This window comes from Neovison vison, chromosome 3 (assembly GCF_020171115.1).
Source record: "Neovison vison isolate M4711 chromosome 3, ASM_NN_V1, whole genome shotgun sequence".
NCBI lineage: Eukaryota > Metazoa > Chordata > Mammalia > Carnivora > Mustelidae > Neogale > Neogale vison.
Window position 1 is genome coordinate 210,004,533 of NC_058093.1, and position 19,657 is coordinate 210,024,189.

Consider the following 19,657-nt stretch of genomic DNA (forward strand, 5'->3'; position numbering starts at 1 on the left):
ATTTCTGTAAAAGGCATCTGAATCAGCAAAGAAGTCAAACTCTCACTCATCACAGATGACATGATACTCTATGTGGAAAACCCAAAAGACTCCACCCCAAAATTGCTAGAACTCATACAGGAATTCAGCAAAGTCACAGGATAGAAAATCAATGCACAGACATTGGGATGTCTAGGAATAGAATCTAGGAATAATTAATAAATGCTTAGATTTTTCTTTAGAAAAACATTAAAAAGTAATTTTATAACGCTTTTGTAAAGTCAGCATTTTGAGGTAGAACACTTATTTCTCCTCTTCAGTGAATATTAGTTAAATTTTGAAACACTTTTGTTTGAAATACATAATTTCTGCATCTAGAATATCTTGATTATTGAACTTCAAGTTTCTGCTATGAATTTTTTTTGTTATTTTGCTATTTGTTATTTGTTTATTTTGCTATTCCTAGACATCCCAATGTCTATTGTCTTTTGGGATACCTAGGAATAGGTATCTTATGGATTGGAAGAACAAATATTGTTAAAATGTCTATTCTGCCTACAGCAATCTATACATTCAGTGCAATCCCTATCAACATTTTTCATAGAACTGGAACAAATAATCCAAAAATTTGTATGGAGCCAGAAAAGACCCTGAAGAGCCAATGGAAGGTTGAAAAAGAAAAACAAAGCTGTTGGCATCACAATCCTGGACTTCAAGCTCTATTATAAAGCTGTGATCATTAAGACAGCATGGTACTGGCACAGAAGCAGACACATAAATCAGTGGAACAGAATACAGAACTCAGAAATGGACACTCTATGGTCAACTCATCCTCAACAAAGCAGGAAAGAATGAAAGAATGTCCAATGGAAAAGTGATGGTCTCTTCAACAAATGGTTTTGGGAAAACTGGACAGCCACATGCAGACGAATGAAACTGCCATTTTCTTACACCACACACAAAAATAGACTAAAAATGGATGAAAGAGTTAAATGTGAGACAGGAATCCATCAAAATCCTTGAGAAGAACATAGGCAGCAACCTCTGTGACCTTGGCCTTCTTGCTAGACACGTCTCCAAAGACAAGGGAAACAAAGGCAAAAATGAGCTATTGGGCCTTCATCAAGATGAAAAGCTTTCGTACAGCAAAGGAAATAGTGGACAAAAACAAAAGACAACTGGTGGAATGGGAGAAGATATTTGCCAATGTGTAATCAGATAAAGGACTAGTATCCAAAACCTATAAAGAACTTATCAAACTCAACACCCAAAGAACAAATAGTCCAATCAGGCAGGGTGCCTAGGTGCTCAGTTGGTTAAGTACCTGCCTTCGGTTTGGGTCATGATCTCAGTGTCCCGCCTTGGGCTCCCTGCTCAGAGAGGAGTCTGCTTCTCCCTCTCCCTCTCCCCCTACCCCCTGCTCATCTCTCTCTATCAAATAGATAAAATCTTTAAAAAAAAATCCAATCAGGAAATGGGCAGAAGACATGACAGACATTTCTCCGAAGAGGACATACAAATCAAATGGCCAACGGACACAAGAAAAAGTGCTCACAATTGGCATCTGGGAAATACAACAATGAGATACAACTTCACACCAGTCAGAATGGCTAAAATTAACAAGTCAGGAAATGACAGAGGTTGGCAAGGATGAGGAGAAAGGAGAACCCTCCTACACTGTTGTTGGGAATGCAAGCTGGTGCAGCCACTCTGGAAAACAGTATAGAGGTACCTCAAAAAGTTGAAAACAGAGCTACCCTATGACCCAGCAATTGGACTACTAGGTATTTATCCCAAAGATACAAATGTAGTGATCTGAAGGGGGAACCTACACCCCAATGTTTATAGCAGAAATGCCCACAATAGCCAAACTATGGAAATAGCCAGATGTCCATTGACAGATGAGGGGATAAAGATGTGAGTTAAACACACACACACACACACACACACACACACACACACACACAATGGAATACTACTCCACCATTAAAAAAAAAAAAAAAGGAATCTTGCCTTTGCAACAATGTGGACAGAACTAGACAGTATTATGTTGAACGAAATAAGTCAATCAGAGAAAGACAATGATCATATCTCACTCATATGTGGCATTTAAGAAACAAAACAGAGGAGCATATGGGAAGGGAGGGAAAAAATAAAACAAGACGAAATCAGAGAGGGAGACAACCTTAATTATAGGAAACAAACAGGGTTGCGGGAGGGGAGGGGCTTGGAGGGATGGAGCATCCAGGTGATGAACCTGTGATATAATGAGAGTGGGCGTTATAAAAGACAGATGAATCACTGAACTCTACCTTTGAAACTAATAATACACTATATGTTAACAAAAAAAATTCATAGCAGAAACTTGAAGTTCAATAATCAAGATATTCTAGATGCAGAAATTATGTATTTCAAACAAAAGTGTTTCAAAATTTAACTAATATTCACTGAAGAGGAGAAATAAGTGTTCTACCTCAAAATGCTGACTTTACAAAAGCGTTATAAAATTACTTTTTAATGTTTTTCTAAAGAAAAATCTAAGCATTTATTAATTATAATTGTTTATAATTATTTTAAGACTTCTATGAAGGAATATTACAATTAACCCTTGCAGAAGTAAATATCCAGTTTCTTCTGTCCCTAATCTGATTGATCTGATCATAGTATTTATACATGCATTAGTGTGAGGTTTTCAAATAAATATCTGTGAATCATAGAAAAGGCCTGCATTTCTGAATTCAAATACTATTGACTCTAGATTTTCCTAATTACACATAGCAAATAAAAGATAAAATATTCTCAAAGCACTTGCCACCCTTCTCTAATATCTTCTCATTCTGTTCTTCTCTGATATATGAATCTGTCTTTTGAAATACGACTGACTACTGCATAAGAAAGGGATGCTCTTATTTCTTGGAAGATGAGGTTTGGATCATTTCCAAGCTCTATGTGCCACAAAGAGAAGAGAAATCAAGCATAACAGGAATTAAGAAGTTTATGGAAAAGATGTTTTTTAAAGGTACAATTTATATTTAAAACCCCAAATCTCAATTCAGTATGAGATGTTAGGAAAAAGAAAATGATTGGACATGAACAGAGACTGATACACAAGAACAGCATTTTCAGACTTGATGGGGAAAAAAATGCGAAGTCTGTCAAGAAATAGGGAAATAAAACACAATTTAGCCATATATCAGGATACCCTATTTAATGACATGGGAAGATGTTCGCATCGCACACAATGTTAAGTGAAGAGAACAGAATACTGTGCCTACAGTTCTCATCTCGGTTTCATACTGCACAAGTAGGTTCACAGTGGATGGGTAACATTTCTTCTTTAAACACTGACACATTTCCCAATTTCTATAGTGGGATTCTGCTCACAATTAATTACATGGAGGGGAAACGTTATAAAAATATTTAGGAAAACTTCTCCTCAAGTTCATTCTGCCAACCTCATCCTAGTCAAACTCCCTAAAGTGAAACTGTATAGTAAGAACCAATGTAGATCTGCAGAAATCAACCCAAATCCCTTACTTTCCAGTAAGATTCAAGATCAGTTTGGATGCAGAATTGTAGAAGTAAGACTCTCACAGAATGGACAATCATTTTCTGTAACAGCTCAATTCTGATTATTGTGAAACACCGTTTATAAGGTTAAAATAAAAAATAAAATAAGATATGCTCGTATCATAAATTTGATATTTAATTATTTTTAAAAAATTTATTTGAACGTGACAGAGATAGAGAGAGACAGAGCATGCCAGTGTGCAAATGAGGGAAGGGGCAGAGGGACAGAATATCCAAGCAGACTCCCATGCTGAGCTCCGAGCCCGACATGGGGTTCCATCCTAGAAGCCATGAGATCGGGACCAAGAGTTGGTCACTTAACCGACTGAGCACCCAGGCACCTCTGATACTTAATTATTCTCTAGTGGGTTTCCTATTATTTAGCATCTAGTTTATTTAAAATGAAACAGAAGAAAATGTATGTGACAAAGCTTGCAATGAACCTTTCAAGCAATGAGGGTGGCCCCTTGACATTTACAGGGACTGCCAGTCTCTCCCTCAGATGGCCTCACTAATGCCTTCTGATTGGCTGCTGGTAATGGTCTTGCAGCATGAACATGCACGACATTCTGGAGTCATTCTTCTGCAAGCATTTGCGGGCGGGCCTTATGCCTTGTTCATCTCTGCACCCCAGAAGATGATACGATTGCTTAATACAAAGTAAAGGATAAAAAACTATTGGAAAAGTGAAGGAACTATAAGTTAAATATCATCCACATTGTATAAGAACATTATGCCTAGCTTGTTCTTTTCTCTATTCTCCCATCCAAGTACTAATCAGGTCCGACCCTGCTTAGCGTCCAAGAACATACGAGATCTGGCGTGTTCAGGTTGGTATGGCGGTAAACTTTCTCTATTCTGTGGGTACTTTCACTGAAGCAGACAGTCTTTCAGCCTAATCACTCTGTACTGTAAATCACGAAGCTTATTTTTCTCATGGTAATATATTTATTTTGCCTCATGGTTTTTTTGAAATCTTTTCTTTTACTCCCATTGTTTCCTCTCAAGGTAAACAAATTTAAAAAATCCAGTCTTAAGCTAGCATCCCATAATACCACTTCCTTATTTTCCCACAGTGGTTCTTACTCTTTGAGGCTTTGTACTCTTTAGGAAACCAAGGAAAGCTACGGACGCTCTCTCCAGAAAACTGCGCATACATACATTTTGTGATATAAGCATATATTTTTTATATTTCTGGGGACTCACAGATTCTCATCAGGCCCATTCGAGGACTCTCAGGATAAGAACTCTTGCCGCACATGGCTTCTATGTTTTAGATCACTAATATACAAATGCTTATATGGATTTGTCACTTAGCATGCTTTAAACGTTATTTTTTGGAGACAATGCTTGCTGCCATAAAAATTAGACAGGGATAAACTGATAAAACTGTTACTCACTCAGTAGATTTGTAACTAGAAGATACATTAAATTACTTCAGGGCCCACGGAATCACTTCTACAACAACGAACAGGACAACAAACTGGGCCCTGCTGGCAAGAAGGTCCAGGTAAAAGAAGGGCTGAGAGTTTAATAAAAGGATACCAACATGACATTACTCGATGTTACAGAGCTTGAGGCTGGAAGCAGGGACAGCAGTCAAAGCTGATGCGATAAACTAGACAAGAGAAGATGACAGACTGGTTTAGGATAGCGTTGGGCTAAGAAAGGGGGAAAACTAACATGATCCAGAATCAGAAACATCAACAGGGATGGCTGTTAGATAGGAGTCGGAGATGATGCAGAGGTTCTGCCTTGAGCACACTAAGATGGGGAAACAGGAGAAGATGGTTTGGGAGAAAACAGATGGGTTCTCTGTCCTGCTGTAGGCCCTAGCTCACAGTCAGATGGATGAATGGGTGTGAGCTCAGCGAGATCGGTGCACAGATGAGAGCTTTATTAACCAGAACAAAAACTATGGAAAAGGGTATAGTTGCTCAGAGAGAGGTGAGCCCAGAATAGAAATCTGAAGGACCAAGCAGAGTCTAAAAGGGCAGGAAAGAGATCAGTGGAGAAAACAAGGAGAGTGTGGTTCCTCTACTGTTCAGATGTCACTATCATCTATTTTCCTAAAGGAAGTTTCTCTGAATTCTTTGGGCATCTTCAATCTTACAAATAGGTGGAGAACTGTATAAACAAAAATGTTTACAAACATTTTATAATATGTTCTTTCTATAAATCAAAATCAATATGTGTTTATAGTACACATTAAAAACATTAAATAAAAATAAAGGAAGTTTGGGAATAAGTTAGGTGGCATCAGATAACAATCGATGCTTTCACCACATAATACTGTATCTTTAAAGCCATAATTAAGACAACAGAAACGTGAAGTAAAACTATTATATTTCTAAAACATAATAGCTTTGTATACATATTAAAATTTATGAGGCATTTTGACCACAATCCTATTTCTTACACAGAAGCCATAATTAAAGTACAGAGGAATTTTTATCTCCCTTCTGCCAGTCAAGAAATCAACACTCAGAGAGGGAAAGGGGCTCTCCCAAAACCACAGTCTAGAGAATGGCAGAGCAATTCCTACTAGGCCATGACGCTCTCATGTAGTTCAATATCATATGGGAAAAGAATTTCCTACTCTCTTGGGTTTCAAGTATAAGCTTTGAGTAAGTGTGTATGTGAGAGAAAAGAACAAACACTGCTCTTAAATACTGCACCATTAAGCCACTACTTTTCGCTGGGCTAGCTTGATAGAGACACTGCTCCAAGTGGCCAAGGCTAGACCAGCAGTGCAGTAAGCATCAGACTCACCTAATCTGCTGCGTCTTATCTCCTCTGGCGAGACAGGCCGCAGCTTTCTTTCTGCTTTGATTTCTTCTAAGATTCTTTCATGGAGGCTCCGTGGCCGTGGTGGAGTGGGTTTCAGTTTTCTGGCTGAGACCTTAGGGGGGAAAAAAATTCATGGCTATAGACTTCAGTAGTTGTCCTTAAATAATTCTTACTAAAGTCCATTCCTATAGTACAGTACTATGAAATTGTATTTCACTGATTGCAACACTGTTTGATAAAAGACTAAGCAACAGGGATAATACTGGATCTCACAGTAACTTAGTCATATGCGCTCAACCAATTGTAAGGAGTCAGTTTCGCTGACGTTATAATTATGTTCACAATAGGCTACCAGGATAGGCAATCAATTGGAATGTAACCTATATTTATTACTATTACTGTTTTTAAAAGTAACATTTTTGAGTAAATCATCACAACCCTCTTAGATTGCTATTGTTCTCTTCTTTCTATAGTTGAAGAAATAAAGGCTCAGAGAGGCTGATTACTCAGGGACATGTGGCTACTAAACTGCACCATAAGTCAGGTTGTTTTGAGTTAAAACATTCTAAGACAGCCTTGTATTGAATAATTTCAAGTATTTTTTCTGTGACTGAAGAATATAACTTACAGTTAGACTTTATCATTCTGAGAATAAAAGATCAGTGTAGAAACTACCTTGAGAGCTGAGTTCTAGAAACCATGTCCTAGAGGAGAGCACATTGCTACAAGACCTCCAACCAAGGGGAACACTCAGATCACATACCGGATTTAAAGGGGGTCTTGATCTGATGAAGTCCAGGATGATTTCATGAGCACTTTTTTTTAATCGAGGGGGAATATCACCATTGACCTGAAAGGAGACAAAAAGTGCAAGATTCATATGACTATAGGATTATCATTATAAGTTTCTGGGTACAGCTGTTACCTACTGGAAGTGTACTTTGGCTCTACCAAAGATGTGTTCTGAATCAATAAAATGGAGAATAAATAGCTGAGTGATTTAGAGCAAAAACAACCATGTAGAGCTGAAGAAAATACAAGTTCATAAAGTGAATCATTAGTTCTACCACTTGGGGGAAATATATATAAGGATGCATCTTACAAAAAGTTTCTAAAATTATGAATATGAATGGAATAAATAATATTATGCTTACTATTTTATAACTTATAAAGCCTTTTACTTCTTACTTTCATCCTTGTACAAAACCTAAGAAGGACTGGTGACACGAGTCACATATTATAGATAAAACTCAGGCTCATGTCAAGGAGGGTATTTGCCTCATTCACAAAATTAGTAAGTTCAAGAGTTTTGGTAGAGCCCTCATCTGTCTCTGACTCCTGCTGTAATATACTCTCTTTTTATAGCAATGTGTTAGAAATTTTTACGAGCAAATTAAGAAAACCTTAGAAATCCACAAAAATTGACAATCTAAACTCACATTTTACTACCCCAGAAGGCACAGTTGTGGCCATTTTGTTCCATTTATTTCCCAGTCTTAATATGAAAAACTAGAACCTGCTAGGTATTTTCTGTCATGTTCCTCCATGAAAGATGGATGAAAAAAAATGTTAACAAGTTAATAAATTTTTAAAAATGACAAATACCGAATACTTCTTAAAATAAAAAAATTAGCATATTATTTTTATTAATGCACTGCCTGAAAAATCTCCTTTCCCTTTCTACTTTGGAGACCTACTCTTTGATTACTCCATCATATTCTAATAACTTTATATTAATTTTGTTGGAGAGAAGAAAAAGATAGTTTGTTATTCCTCTTGCATTGACAGTTGACTTTTTAGATTTTGATAAGTTAGAAATGTTTATGCTTCACAACTTATTATTGGAAATGTCATTTAAATTTTAGAATTATTGTAAAATTCAGTAAAGTCTTTTTCAAGTTTTTCTTAAAGATTTATTTATCTATTTGAGAGAGAGAGAGAGAGTAAGAGCATGGTGGGTTGGGGCAGAAAGAAAAGCAGACCCCCTAACTGAGCAAGGAGCCTCAAGCAGAGCTTGATCCTAGAACCCTGAGATCATGACCTCAGCTGAAGGCAGACACTTAACCAAACGAGCCACCCAGGTACTCCTCAGGTATTTTTGTAAGACTGTAAGATTTCAGGGTGTGGTTGGTTTTTTTTGTGTACTCATCAACCTTAAATACTACTTTAATTGCTCACAAGTCATTAATCAGTTGATTATTCTTCACTGCCGCTCTGAGTTTTGATTTTTTTTTTGTCCGTGTTGCTATTTTGTGTCTGCTGACAAATAACATTAAATATATATTCTTAAAAAGGGTCTGAACTGTCACTCCCAAGCACAGTCTGCTCCCCAAATGTGACCCCGCTATCTGAGTTCAGTGTGTGCGCCAACGCTTCTGTGACCTACATCACTCTCTTCTTCCCTGGGCCACACCTCCCACTCCTGAATGAAGCCAGGATGGCCCATGGAAAGATTTAGGAGGAAAAGCTGCTTGAATTGCTAGTACTTGGCTTAAGGAGGGTATGTCTGCTAGCAGCTGACCTGGAGGCCTAACGTGACACGACAACAACCCCCTACCTATGGATTTGGTAGTACATAAGATTTTTTACAAAATCATTGTAGAACAACTCTTGAACAGGATAATATATATCTTTCTAGCCATTCTTCACATGATTTTACGTCAATGTTTACTTTCCATCACAATAGCAGTGTTTAGGGAATTGGTTTAAATAAGGCTAGGGTTGTAAATCCTGTTCCCCAAACAAGCACGTAAGTTCAGTTTCCACACTGGCCAGAAACTATCCTGGATCTCAATTACAAAATGTGCGTCAGGGCTCATGAGGTAGATGGCAGAACAGTGTGGATGTGAGTCAGTGAAAGTCCTTACCAGGAGGAAAATGTAACTTTGTGCTAATACCATTGTGCTGCTGACTCAATGAAATTATTTTCCAATAAATACACAGCACATACTGAAACAAGCTCTGAGTTGCAATGATAAATGATTCCTGTGTGAACATAAATAGTGGAGCCACAAGTAAATAAGACATTTATACAACTTGATCTCATATCTGAGCCACAATGCCTTAACTTCTCAATAAAAGATGTTGCTTCTACATCTTCATTTTTTAAAAGGTGAGTTATTTGAAGCTATTTGATGGGATTAAGGTATTTTACGCAAACATTTTGAAAAAGGCCAACTGAAATGTTTTACACTTCTATAACTTAATATTCTAAATAATATACAGTATGGCTAAGCCACCAATTTCCAACATCAGCACAACTGTACCCAAAACAGAGGATAACTATGGTATGGTTATGGAGTTTAAACCTGAGGATTATAAAACATCTCAGTATATTACTTCAGGTACAGATAGACCATCTTTGAAAAGTCTCTGTGTCTACTCTTTATAAAAATATTTGTTTTTAAAGAAATTAGAAAGTAGCATTATATTGGTAAGAATAAAAAAATTTTTTAACACCCAGTTTTTGAAGATCAAATGAGTAGCTGAATTTGCATTCTCATTTATCAAGTACATTTATATAATAAAGGAATTAATAAGAATTTTAGCTTTTTTGATTGAAATCTTGCAAACTTCCCTGTATGAACTTGCTCACACTGGAACCTCCATCTGCCCAGCCCCTTGCACAGGGGCTTAGTATACATTTACTTAAGTGAACTGCATGGATTTAGCCAGAGAAAGACATGAAAGGAAAACAACAGTGGCTACCACGAAGCAGAAACATCTATCCATTTGTCTTCATTTCCTACCCACAAGCTCTAAGTTCAAAAAATGTATTATTTATATCTAAGTAGATTAAATGGCAAGCAGATGCATCGCTGGTAATTATTACAAAGAACACATTTATAAATTGTGTTTATAATCACCTGTCATCCTGAAGCTCACAGAACCCTCAACAAACAAAAAGCTTGAATAGCTTGAGCCTTGAAAAAACTTTTTTCTTCTATTTTTGTCTTAAGTAAAGCAGAACCACTAATGATGACATAAGATCACAACTAAAACTGTACAAAGCTGATCTACAGTTTATGGATTAATACTGGGCCCCAATCAGATTTCTTTTTTCCCTCAGCCTTACTGAGGTTGAACTGACAAAGAAATATAATGCATATTTAAAGTGTATGGTATGATTACTTGATATGTGTATATGCATTGTGAAATGCTTGCCTCAACCAAGCTAATTAATTAACACATCCAACACCTCACACAATTACTGTTCTTTTCTTTTTTTTTTTTGGTGGGAACACTTAAGATATATGCTCTTAGCATATTTTTTTTCACTTTTTTTAAAAATTTCTTTTCAGCGTAACAGAATTCATTGTTTATGCACCACACCCAGTGCTCCATACAATACATGCCCTCTCTAATATCCATCACCTGGCTCCTCCAACCTCCCACCCCCCCCCCCGGCCCTTTAAAACCCTCAGGTTGTTTTTCAGAGCATATTTCAGCATATTTCAAGTACACAATATAGTGTTATTAACTACAGTCACCATGCTGTATCCCTAGAACTTATTCATCTTATAACTGAAACATGTGACCTTTGACCAACATTTAACCAGTATCTCTCCAGTTCCCCCATCCCTGAGCCCCTGGAAACCTACTGTCCTAGTCTTAGCTTCCGTGAGTTTGCCTTCCTAAAGTTCACCATACAAGTGAGGTCTTACAGTATTTATCTTTGTGTGCCCAGTTTATTTCACCTAGCATGATGTCCTTCAGGTTCATCCATGTTGTTAAATGGCAGGATCTTCTTCCCTTTTAAGACTGAATACTATTCCACTGTAGATGCATACACATTTTCTTTATCCATTCATCTGTTGACATTTAACCTGTTTCCATAACTTGGCTGTTGTGAATAATGCCGTGACCTACACGGGAGTGCAGATATCTCTTTGAGATCCCGCTTTAATTTCCTTGAGATGAAGACCCAGTCTATGTCTAATATTTTAGCCTCTCCTCTTTCCACGTTTCAGAAGTTACAGGACTAAAGTAGAAAACATACTCTATATCCAGTCTCCACCTCATTTGGGCTTTTTTAAATAATCAGGCTATTCAGCAATGTTTCTCTATGCTCTGAGCTTCTTAGAAAACTCAGTAAAAACCTTTTCACTCTTTTCTTAAAATTTTATAGAAAACTGGTTGTCTCAACCATAAGACTCTTTTTTTTTTATTTTTTTTTTCCAATTTATTTATTTTCAGAAAAACAGTATTCATTATTTTTTCACCACACCCAGTGCTCCATGCAAGCCGTGCCCTCTATAATACCCACCACCTGGTACCCCAACCTCCCACCCCCCCGCCACTTCAAACCCCTCAGATTGTTTTTCAGAGTCCATAGTCTCTCATGGTTCATCTCCCCTTCCAATTTACCCAAAAGCACATACCCTCCCCAATGTCCATAACCCTACCCCCCTTCTCCCAACCATAAGACTCTTAATCTCACAGAACAAACTGAGGGTTGCTGGAGGGAGGGGGTTAGGGAGAGGAAGGTTGGGTTATGGACATTGGGGAGGATATGTGCTATGGTGAGTGCTGTGATGTGTGTAAGCCTGACGATTCACAGACCTGTACCCCTGGGGCTAATAATACATTATATGTTAATAAAAAATAAAAAATTAAATTAAAAAAAAGTCAAAAAACCCCATAAAGGGCATTAAAAAAAAAAAAGAAAAAGAAAACAGGCTGTCTCACTTTTTAAAACCAGTACCTGTATTACATGTATACTACACATATATATGTACATGCAAAATGCCCCAAATGCTATTGAGTTGATGGCAGAACTGAGATTCAAACATAGTTACCGTATTTCCAGAGTCACTGCTCTTAAGCATCATATACATTGTCTAAAACATATTTAAAAAGATGTTTGATCTTACTCATAAAGAAATGGAAATTAAATGAGATCGGACCTGTAAAACTGGTAGATAAAAGTTTGAGAGTGTAACACAGTATGAGTGAAGAATACAGAAAAGACATCCCTACACACTTATAAAAGGAATAGTTTTTTTGAATTAAAAAAAATATACGAATGGAATCCTATGTAGGGCTTTTTGTGGGTTTGGCTTTTATTGCTCACCATTATGTCTCAGAGATTTAATTAGACTGTCACATGTAGAAGAAATTAATTTCCTTGCTCTTACTCTATTTATTTGTTCATAATTTACTTACTTCACCATTGGTGGATACTGGTTACGTCCACATTATGGTACTGCAAAAATGCTAGTTAGTATATTCCTGTCTAACTCTTCTGGCACACAATGTACATACCTGTCCTATTTAAAGAAATCTCTGCCTATCATAAGGTCATAAAGGTGTTCTCTGTGTTACCTTTTTGAAGTTCAATTGGTTTACAGTTGGAAGGTCACTGAAAGGATGTGACTACTGGTTGGACCTGGGCAACTGGAGGCTCCTTACCCCCACACCCTGTTATGCATTCCATAACTTTTCCTATACTAAGAGTTACTACTATGGGCCACACTTTTCTGTTTTTGTTGTTGTTTGTGTCTATAATGTTATGCTATAAACTACTTCTTAAAAGAATATATTGTAAGAACTCTGGATCTTGATCTCTACTTGCAGGGGCTCGCTATTATTGTTTATTTGCTTAGTGACTTGTTTACACTAATTCTGTTAAGTCTACTTCCCCTGCCACATGTACGTTCTAATATTTCTGCTCAGTATTTTTTTTTTTTTCAAAATTCTTGTTTTTATTTTTAAGCTGGGCTTCCTAGGAGTTGTTGCTGGGTCAGCAAAGTACTTAGCGATCAGCCAATGATAGGTCAGAAGTAGTACATAAATACAGTGATGCCAGTAAGGCTCCCTTCCTCTGTCACAGGAGTTAAACATCTGCCCAAATTTTACTTTCTGCATTCACAAGACCTCTCTATTTGGCCAGCGACTAACAGCTCACCTCTTCAGTCTCTCTGAAGTGGGCCCAGCACGAGCACAACCTTTGAGATGCCCAGGAATAAGTGGGATCTTACTCAACTTTGGCTGTCTTATTTTCTAGGTTACTTTCTTTTTCTTCAATTTCTGAATGGTCTCAGACACTACTGAGGCCACAGTCTAGTCTCTTTAGTTCTCCCAACAGTCACCAAGCTCTACTGCTTTTGACACTGGCTCTGGGTGTGGACTTATTGTTCCAAATAAAGCCACGTTCTATCTTAGTCAGCTGGGCAGAACTTCTAAGACCTGGAGCTGGCACCAAATGGGGTGGCATGGGAGCCATCTCTGCCTAAAATGCCAGACTCCTGCTTATTCTTCCTTATATTTCAACATTTCAAGTAAATGAAAGGATTCTTGCCATTAAGCACAGAAGCACCGACTCCTCAAGTGACATTTTTCATGAGACAGCATCTATCTGTAAGTATCATGAAATGGTGCTACTCATCAACACCATAATCCAAAAACTATTTAGCCTTTTGTTAAAAGAAACCACCATCCAAAGATGAAACTACATGGTTAAAATCTGAATCTTCCTCTATACACATGTGAAAAAGAGTAGCCTGATAATGAGTGCATAACTGTGGAACTCAAACAATAAGTGTGATACACAGAAAGGAATATATTGTAGTATTGAAATCTATTTCTTTTAGAGAGCAGATGTAAATTTTGGGGATAAATTTGCTTACTAAAGTATAATGTATACATGGTAAAGTGCAGAAATCTTACTTATATGAAAATGAACATAACCTACTGAACTACCATCTAGTTCAAAATATAGAATACTAGCAGCTCTCTGATGCCCTCTCCAAGTTGCCACCCCACCCCCAACTGTGATAAACACTATTCTGACTTTGATCACCACAGATAAGCTTTGCTAGCTTTGAACCTGGCCCAAGTCACTCATTTACATTTACTTGCTCTGTACATAAAAAAATCTGAGTTTGCTGTTAAACCCAGGCTAAAGCCTGGGAAAACCAAAATACATTCATAATATACTAGGGAGATGTCAAAGAGAGTCACATGCAACATTCTCAAATTCTTATAAAATACTCACAACTAAGAAACTTATTTCATTAGACTTGAGAGAGTTGGTCAATAGGATAAAAAACCGTTCCTTATATTTACAGTTAAGTCACATTTTTGCTATTCAACTTTTGTCCCAAATCTTAAGGATAAAAATTATTTTTAGTATCCATGATAATAACATAAAAACATATAGTTTAAAATATTAAATCATGGGGTGCCTGGGTGGCTCAGTGGGTTAAAGCCTCTGACTTCAGCTCAGGTCATGATCCCAGGGTCCTGGGATCGAACCCTGCACTGGGCTCTCTGCTCAGCGGGGAGCCTGCTTCCTCCTCTCTCTCTGCCTACTTGTGATCTCTCTCTGTCAAATAAATAAATAAAATCTTAAAAAAAAAAAAGGGCTCAGGATCTGAACTGACTTTTCTCCACAAAGATATACAAATGGCCCACAAGCACATGAAAACACATATAACATCATTAGTCATTATGGAAATGCAAATCAAAACCACAATGAGATTTCACCTCATACTCACTACAGTAGGTATAATTAAAAACAAAAATGAACAATAACAACTGTTGGCAAGAATACAGAGAAACTGAAACTCATACACTGCAGGTGGGAACATAAAATGGTGCAAGTGGTGTGGAAAGCAGTTTGTTGGTTCCACAATAAGTTAAACTTAGAATTGTTACATGATCCAACCATTCCACTCTTAGGTATCTATCCCAAATAATTTAAAACAAGTATTCAAACAAAAACACATACATGATTTTTCACAGCAGCACTATTCACAATTGTGAAAAGGTGGAAAGAACCCAAATACTCATCATGTGATGAATGGATAAACAGATATGGTATAGGCACATAATAAAATGTTATTCCACTATAAGAATAGTACTCCTACACACTACAATATGGATGAACCTAGAAAATATTATGCTAAATGAAAGAAGCCAGACACAAAAGGTTACATACTATATGCTTCCATTTACATAAAATATCCAGAATAGGTAGAGCCATTGAGACAGAAAGTAGAATAGTAGTTGCCAAGGACTCAGGCGATGGAAGATTAGGAGTGATTGCTTCATGGCTACAGGATTTCTTTTGAGGGTGATGAAATTATTTTGGAACTACATAGAGACAGAGGTTGCACAACACTGTTGCCACTGAACTATAAATACACTTTAAAATAGGTAATTTAATACGAATTTTATCTTAAAATGAATGAGAATGAAAGAAAGAATAACATTTATGTTTATAAATGCCTTCCAACTTGGATGCCAGTTCTTTGCCACTGTGTCTATGTATAATCACAATTATTTTCCAAATACATGATCTTAAGTCTCACCTAATATATTACAGCTGAGACCTGTTAAATCAGCATCTATAAGAGGAATGCATCCGATATAATTCTTTTTTAAAAAGATTTATGTATTTGAGAGAGAGAGAGAGGGAAAGAAAGAGAGAGAATGAGTGGGGGGAGGGGTAGAGAGAGAGGGAAAAACCGACTCCCCACTGAGCAGGGAGCCCAAGGTGGGGCTCAATGCTAGGACCTTGGGATCATGACCTGAGCTGAAGGCAGATACCCAACAGATTGAGCTACTCAGAAGCCCCTATCCCATTAATTCTTAGTATCAGATAAGTTTAACTACTTTTTAGCACAATTATTTTTTCTGATAAAAAAATGATTTAGCTATATGTGGTGACAGGTAGAAGACTTTAGTTAGAAATGTTAATAATCTATTAAGCAGAAGCAACATTTACTTATTTTATTTTTATTCAAATATTTTATTTATTTATTTGACAGAGAGAGAGAGAGAGAGAGAGATCACAAGTAGGCAGAGAGGCAGGGTCGGGTGCTGAGCAGAGAGCCCAATGTGGGACTCGATCCCAGGACCTTGAGATCATGACCTGAGCTAAAGGCAGAGGCTTAACCCACTGAGCCACCCAAGTGTCCCAACATTTACTTATTTTAATCAATAGTATGAATTTCTAAATAATTTCTTCAGGATAAGGAAGAAAATCACCTGTGATTACTGTTAAGTGTTCCCACTCAGGATAAAGTTCAGATGGGAAGACATTTTTTTAAAAAGACAGCGTATTGGCAACAGAAATTATCTTGCATTGTTAGTAAAAGTATAAATTGGAAACAAACAAACAAACAAAGTATGATTTGGTACAGTTCTTCTGGAGAAGAGTTTGGCAACATGCATTAAAATTTAAAATGTGCATAATTCTTGATCTATTCATCTCACCAAAAGAGATTGAAACTAAGGAGATGAGATGTCTGTATGAGGATCAGAAAACTAATTAAAACAATGAAAACTGGACACAATCTAAATGTCTATTAACAGAGTCTTGGGTAAATAATTCACAGTGCACTAGGAAATACTGTGAAGTCATTTAAAAAAGAAATCATCGACAATCATTCTTCACAGGAATTACAGAGTGAAAAGGGCTTTAATTATGGAGAACTTCGGTTGCTTTCTTGTGTCAGATCCCATTACTTTCTGGACTTTGAACATTGTTTTTTGGCATACAGCCTCTTATACTTAGCTTATTATGCTGTTGTTAATGCTTGCCTAAATCACCAGTGGCTGCCGCCATACTGTGAACTTCCTGAGAATAAGGACTGCAGGTCCTTTTTCCAGGGTCTAAAATAGTGCCTGGCACACAAGAAGTGCTCAATAAATATTTGTTAAATTAGGGGCATCCAGGTGGCTCAGTCATTTAAGCATCTGCCCTTGGCTCAGGTCATGATCTCAGGGTCCTGGGATCCAGGCCTGAATGAAGTTCCCTGCTCAGTGGGAAGTCTGCTACTCCCTCTCCCTATGCCCCTCCCCACTGCCTGTGCGCTCTCTCTTGGACAAATAAAATCTTTAAAAAATTGTGCTAAATTAAAATAAAATTAAAAATACAAAAAAAAAAAAAAAAAAAAAAGGGAGCATGCACCTAGGACTCCAAGAAGGCATCAGTTGTACAGTGAAGGAGAAAAAGCTCATGGATGTGAAACTAGGAGAGCTGCCCAGATGAATACTGATGCGGGATTTCACCCCTAAGGGCACTGCTGAATCATCTCAAAGAGGTTACTACTGGTATTACAAGTATGTCAATGTGAAGAAAGGGGGCTTCGCTAGGATTTCTATGGTGCTGGCAGGTTATGTGCTTTTCAAGGACTTTCGACTTTCTTTGTTACAAGGAACTCAGGCTATGCAAGTACCACTGAAGAGGGCCCAGTGTGGAGGCACATGTGGCAGTCCTGACCAAGACCTTTGCCTGGTACCCCTGAATCCTTTCATATCCTAATTCAGAATTAACATCCAATAAAAGATGACTGGCACTTGGAAAAAAAAAAGAAATACCAAAAAAAAAAAAAATGGTGTATGCTTTAAAATGCTTAAATGCACTTGTAATCAAAGAAATATAGATTTTAAAAATGAAGGAGAATTTTCTCTCAAATTTGTCAATCCCAAAAGATACCCACTTTGGTCAAGAATAGGAAGAAATAGAAAAAATGATTATGTTGTAAATAGTAATCATCACAATATAACTAAAGGGCAATTTGGTCACATGGGTGTAGCACACAGCACAGATTCGGAGGTCAGACAGAATGAAAATGAAAACAGGCTTTGCCTTATAACTAGTTGTCTGAACTTGGGAAGTTATGCAGCACCTCTAAACTTCAGTTTCTTCATTTGTAAAAGGAAATCAGATTTACTGAGAAGTAAATCAACAAAATACTTACCTGCAATGCTTAGCTTCAAAAGTGCAGCTTATTAAAATTAACAAAGAGCTCAAAGAGCTACTTAAATCTATTTTATTTTTTAAGTTTATTTATTTATTTAAGTAATCTCTATAACCCACTAGGGCTCAAAACCCTGACCCCAAGATCAAGAGTCACATGCTCTTCAGACTGAGCCTGCCAGGCACCCCTACTTAAATCTATTTTAAAACTAGTGATATGTTTTGTAAGAATCTTCCACATAAAATAACTAATTAAATTTTCTCAAAAAATGTGGCTATAATTCATTAGTTCATTTTACAACTATTTGTTGGGCACAGTATTCAGCATCTGGCTATGTGTCAGGCACATGGTCTCATCACAGGGGATGTAACAGTGAAAGAACTAAGTCCCTATAATGATAAGAGAGATAGAGAGCAAATCTGAAAATATATGGCAACGTGAACTACTTGAAACATGCGGGTAGAGAGGCAGAGAAGACTTTATAAGGGGACATTTTAGCAGAGACCTGGGAAGTGATAAGGCAAGTTAGTAGATGTGTAGGAAAAGAGAGTTCCAGGAAAAGGGGCAGCAAAGGGGCAGTTGTAGGAGCATGTAGCAGCAACAGAGACCAGCATGGCGAAGGAGGAGAAATCAACCAGGAAGGGTGGTAGGAGGTGAGTTCTCAAATGTAACCTGTATCAGACTCTGTGGGGTTTTGTAGGCCAAGGTAGGGATGTGGGGTTTGTTTCCAGTGTGATGGAGAAAACTGGAAGGTTCTGAGCAGAACAATGACATCATCACATTTTTACCTTAAGAGGTTTACTTTGGCTATTTTGGGGGAAAACTGAGTAAAAGGGGCAAAAGCGAAAGCAGGAAGGCCACTTAAAGTGTGTATTAGTGTGAGTGAGAGATGGCTTGGAATGGAGAGGATCTGAAGTGGTGGTGGTAAGAAGCAGTCACATTCCAGGTGTATTTCAGACATAGTGCTGTCAGGATTCCACTTCTAAGAACCTAACTTAAAGATTTCACTGTTGCTATTCAAGAAGATTTAAATGCAAGGATTCACAAAATAAGCTGCTTACAACTTGATACAAGTTGATTGGTTTAATAAACTCTGGTATAGCCACAAAGCTATAAAAGAGGTAGTTATTTAGAAATGAAGATTTTTCAACATATAATGACATGGGAAAATATTCATATGTTAAGTGAAAATAACTGGTTACAAAACAAAGTGTTCAATATTAATCCATTTTGTCTGAATAAAATATATAGAAAAAAGACTGGGGGTGCCTTAGTAGTAGCTCAGATCATGATTATGGGGTCATGAGATTGAGCCTGTGTCGGGCTCTGTACTTTGCTAGAGAGTCTCTCTCCCTCTGACCCTCCCTCTGCTCACCTGCCCTCTCTTTCCCTAAAATAAATAAATCAATCTAAAAAAAAAAAGACTGCATTGGGGAGGGTATGTGCTTTTGGGTAAATTGGAAGGGGAGGTGAACCATGAGAGACTATGGACTATGAAAAACAATCTGAGGGGTTTGAAGTGGCGGGGGGGGGTGTGGGAGGTTGGGGTACCAGGTGGTGGGTATTATAGAGGGCACAGCTTGCATGGAGCACTGGGTGTGGTGAAA

General features: G+C 37.4%; 1 protein-coding gene across 4 annotated transcripts in view; it reads right to left on the reverse strand.

Moving 5' to 3' along the window:
• Window positions 1–19,657, reverse strand: part of SPIRE1 (spire type actin nucleation factor 1) — a 187,163-nt gene that overhangs the window by 37,238 nt on the left and 130,268 nt on the right. For all 4 annotated transcript variants that reach the window (XM_044243648.1, XM_044243649.1, XM_044243650.1 and 1 more), the window contains exons 7-8: window positions 7,103–7,189; window positions 6,322–6,451 (exon numbers count right to left, since the gene is read on the reverse strand). In XM_044243648.1, the coding sequence (XP_044099583.1) occupies window positions 6,322–6,451; window positions 7,103–7,189 (217 nt within the window). The remainder of the gene's footprint in view (window positions 1–6,321; window positions 6,452–7,102; window positions 7,190–19,657) is intronic.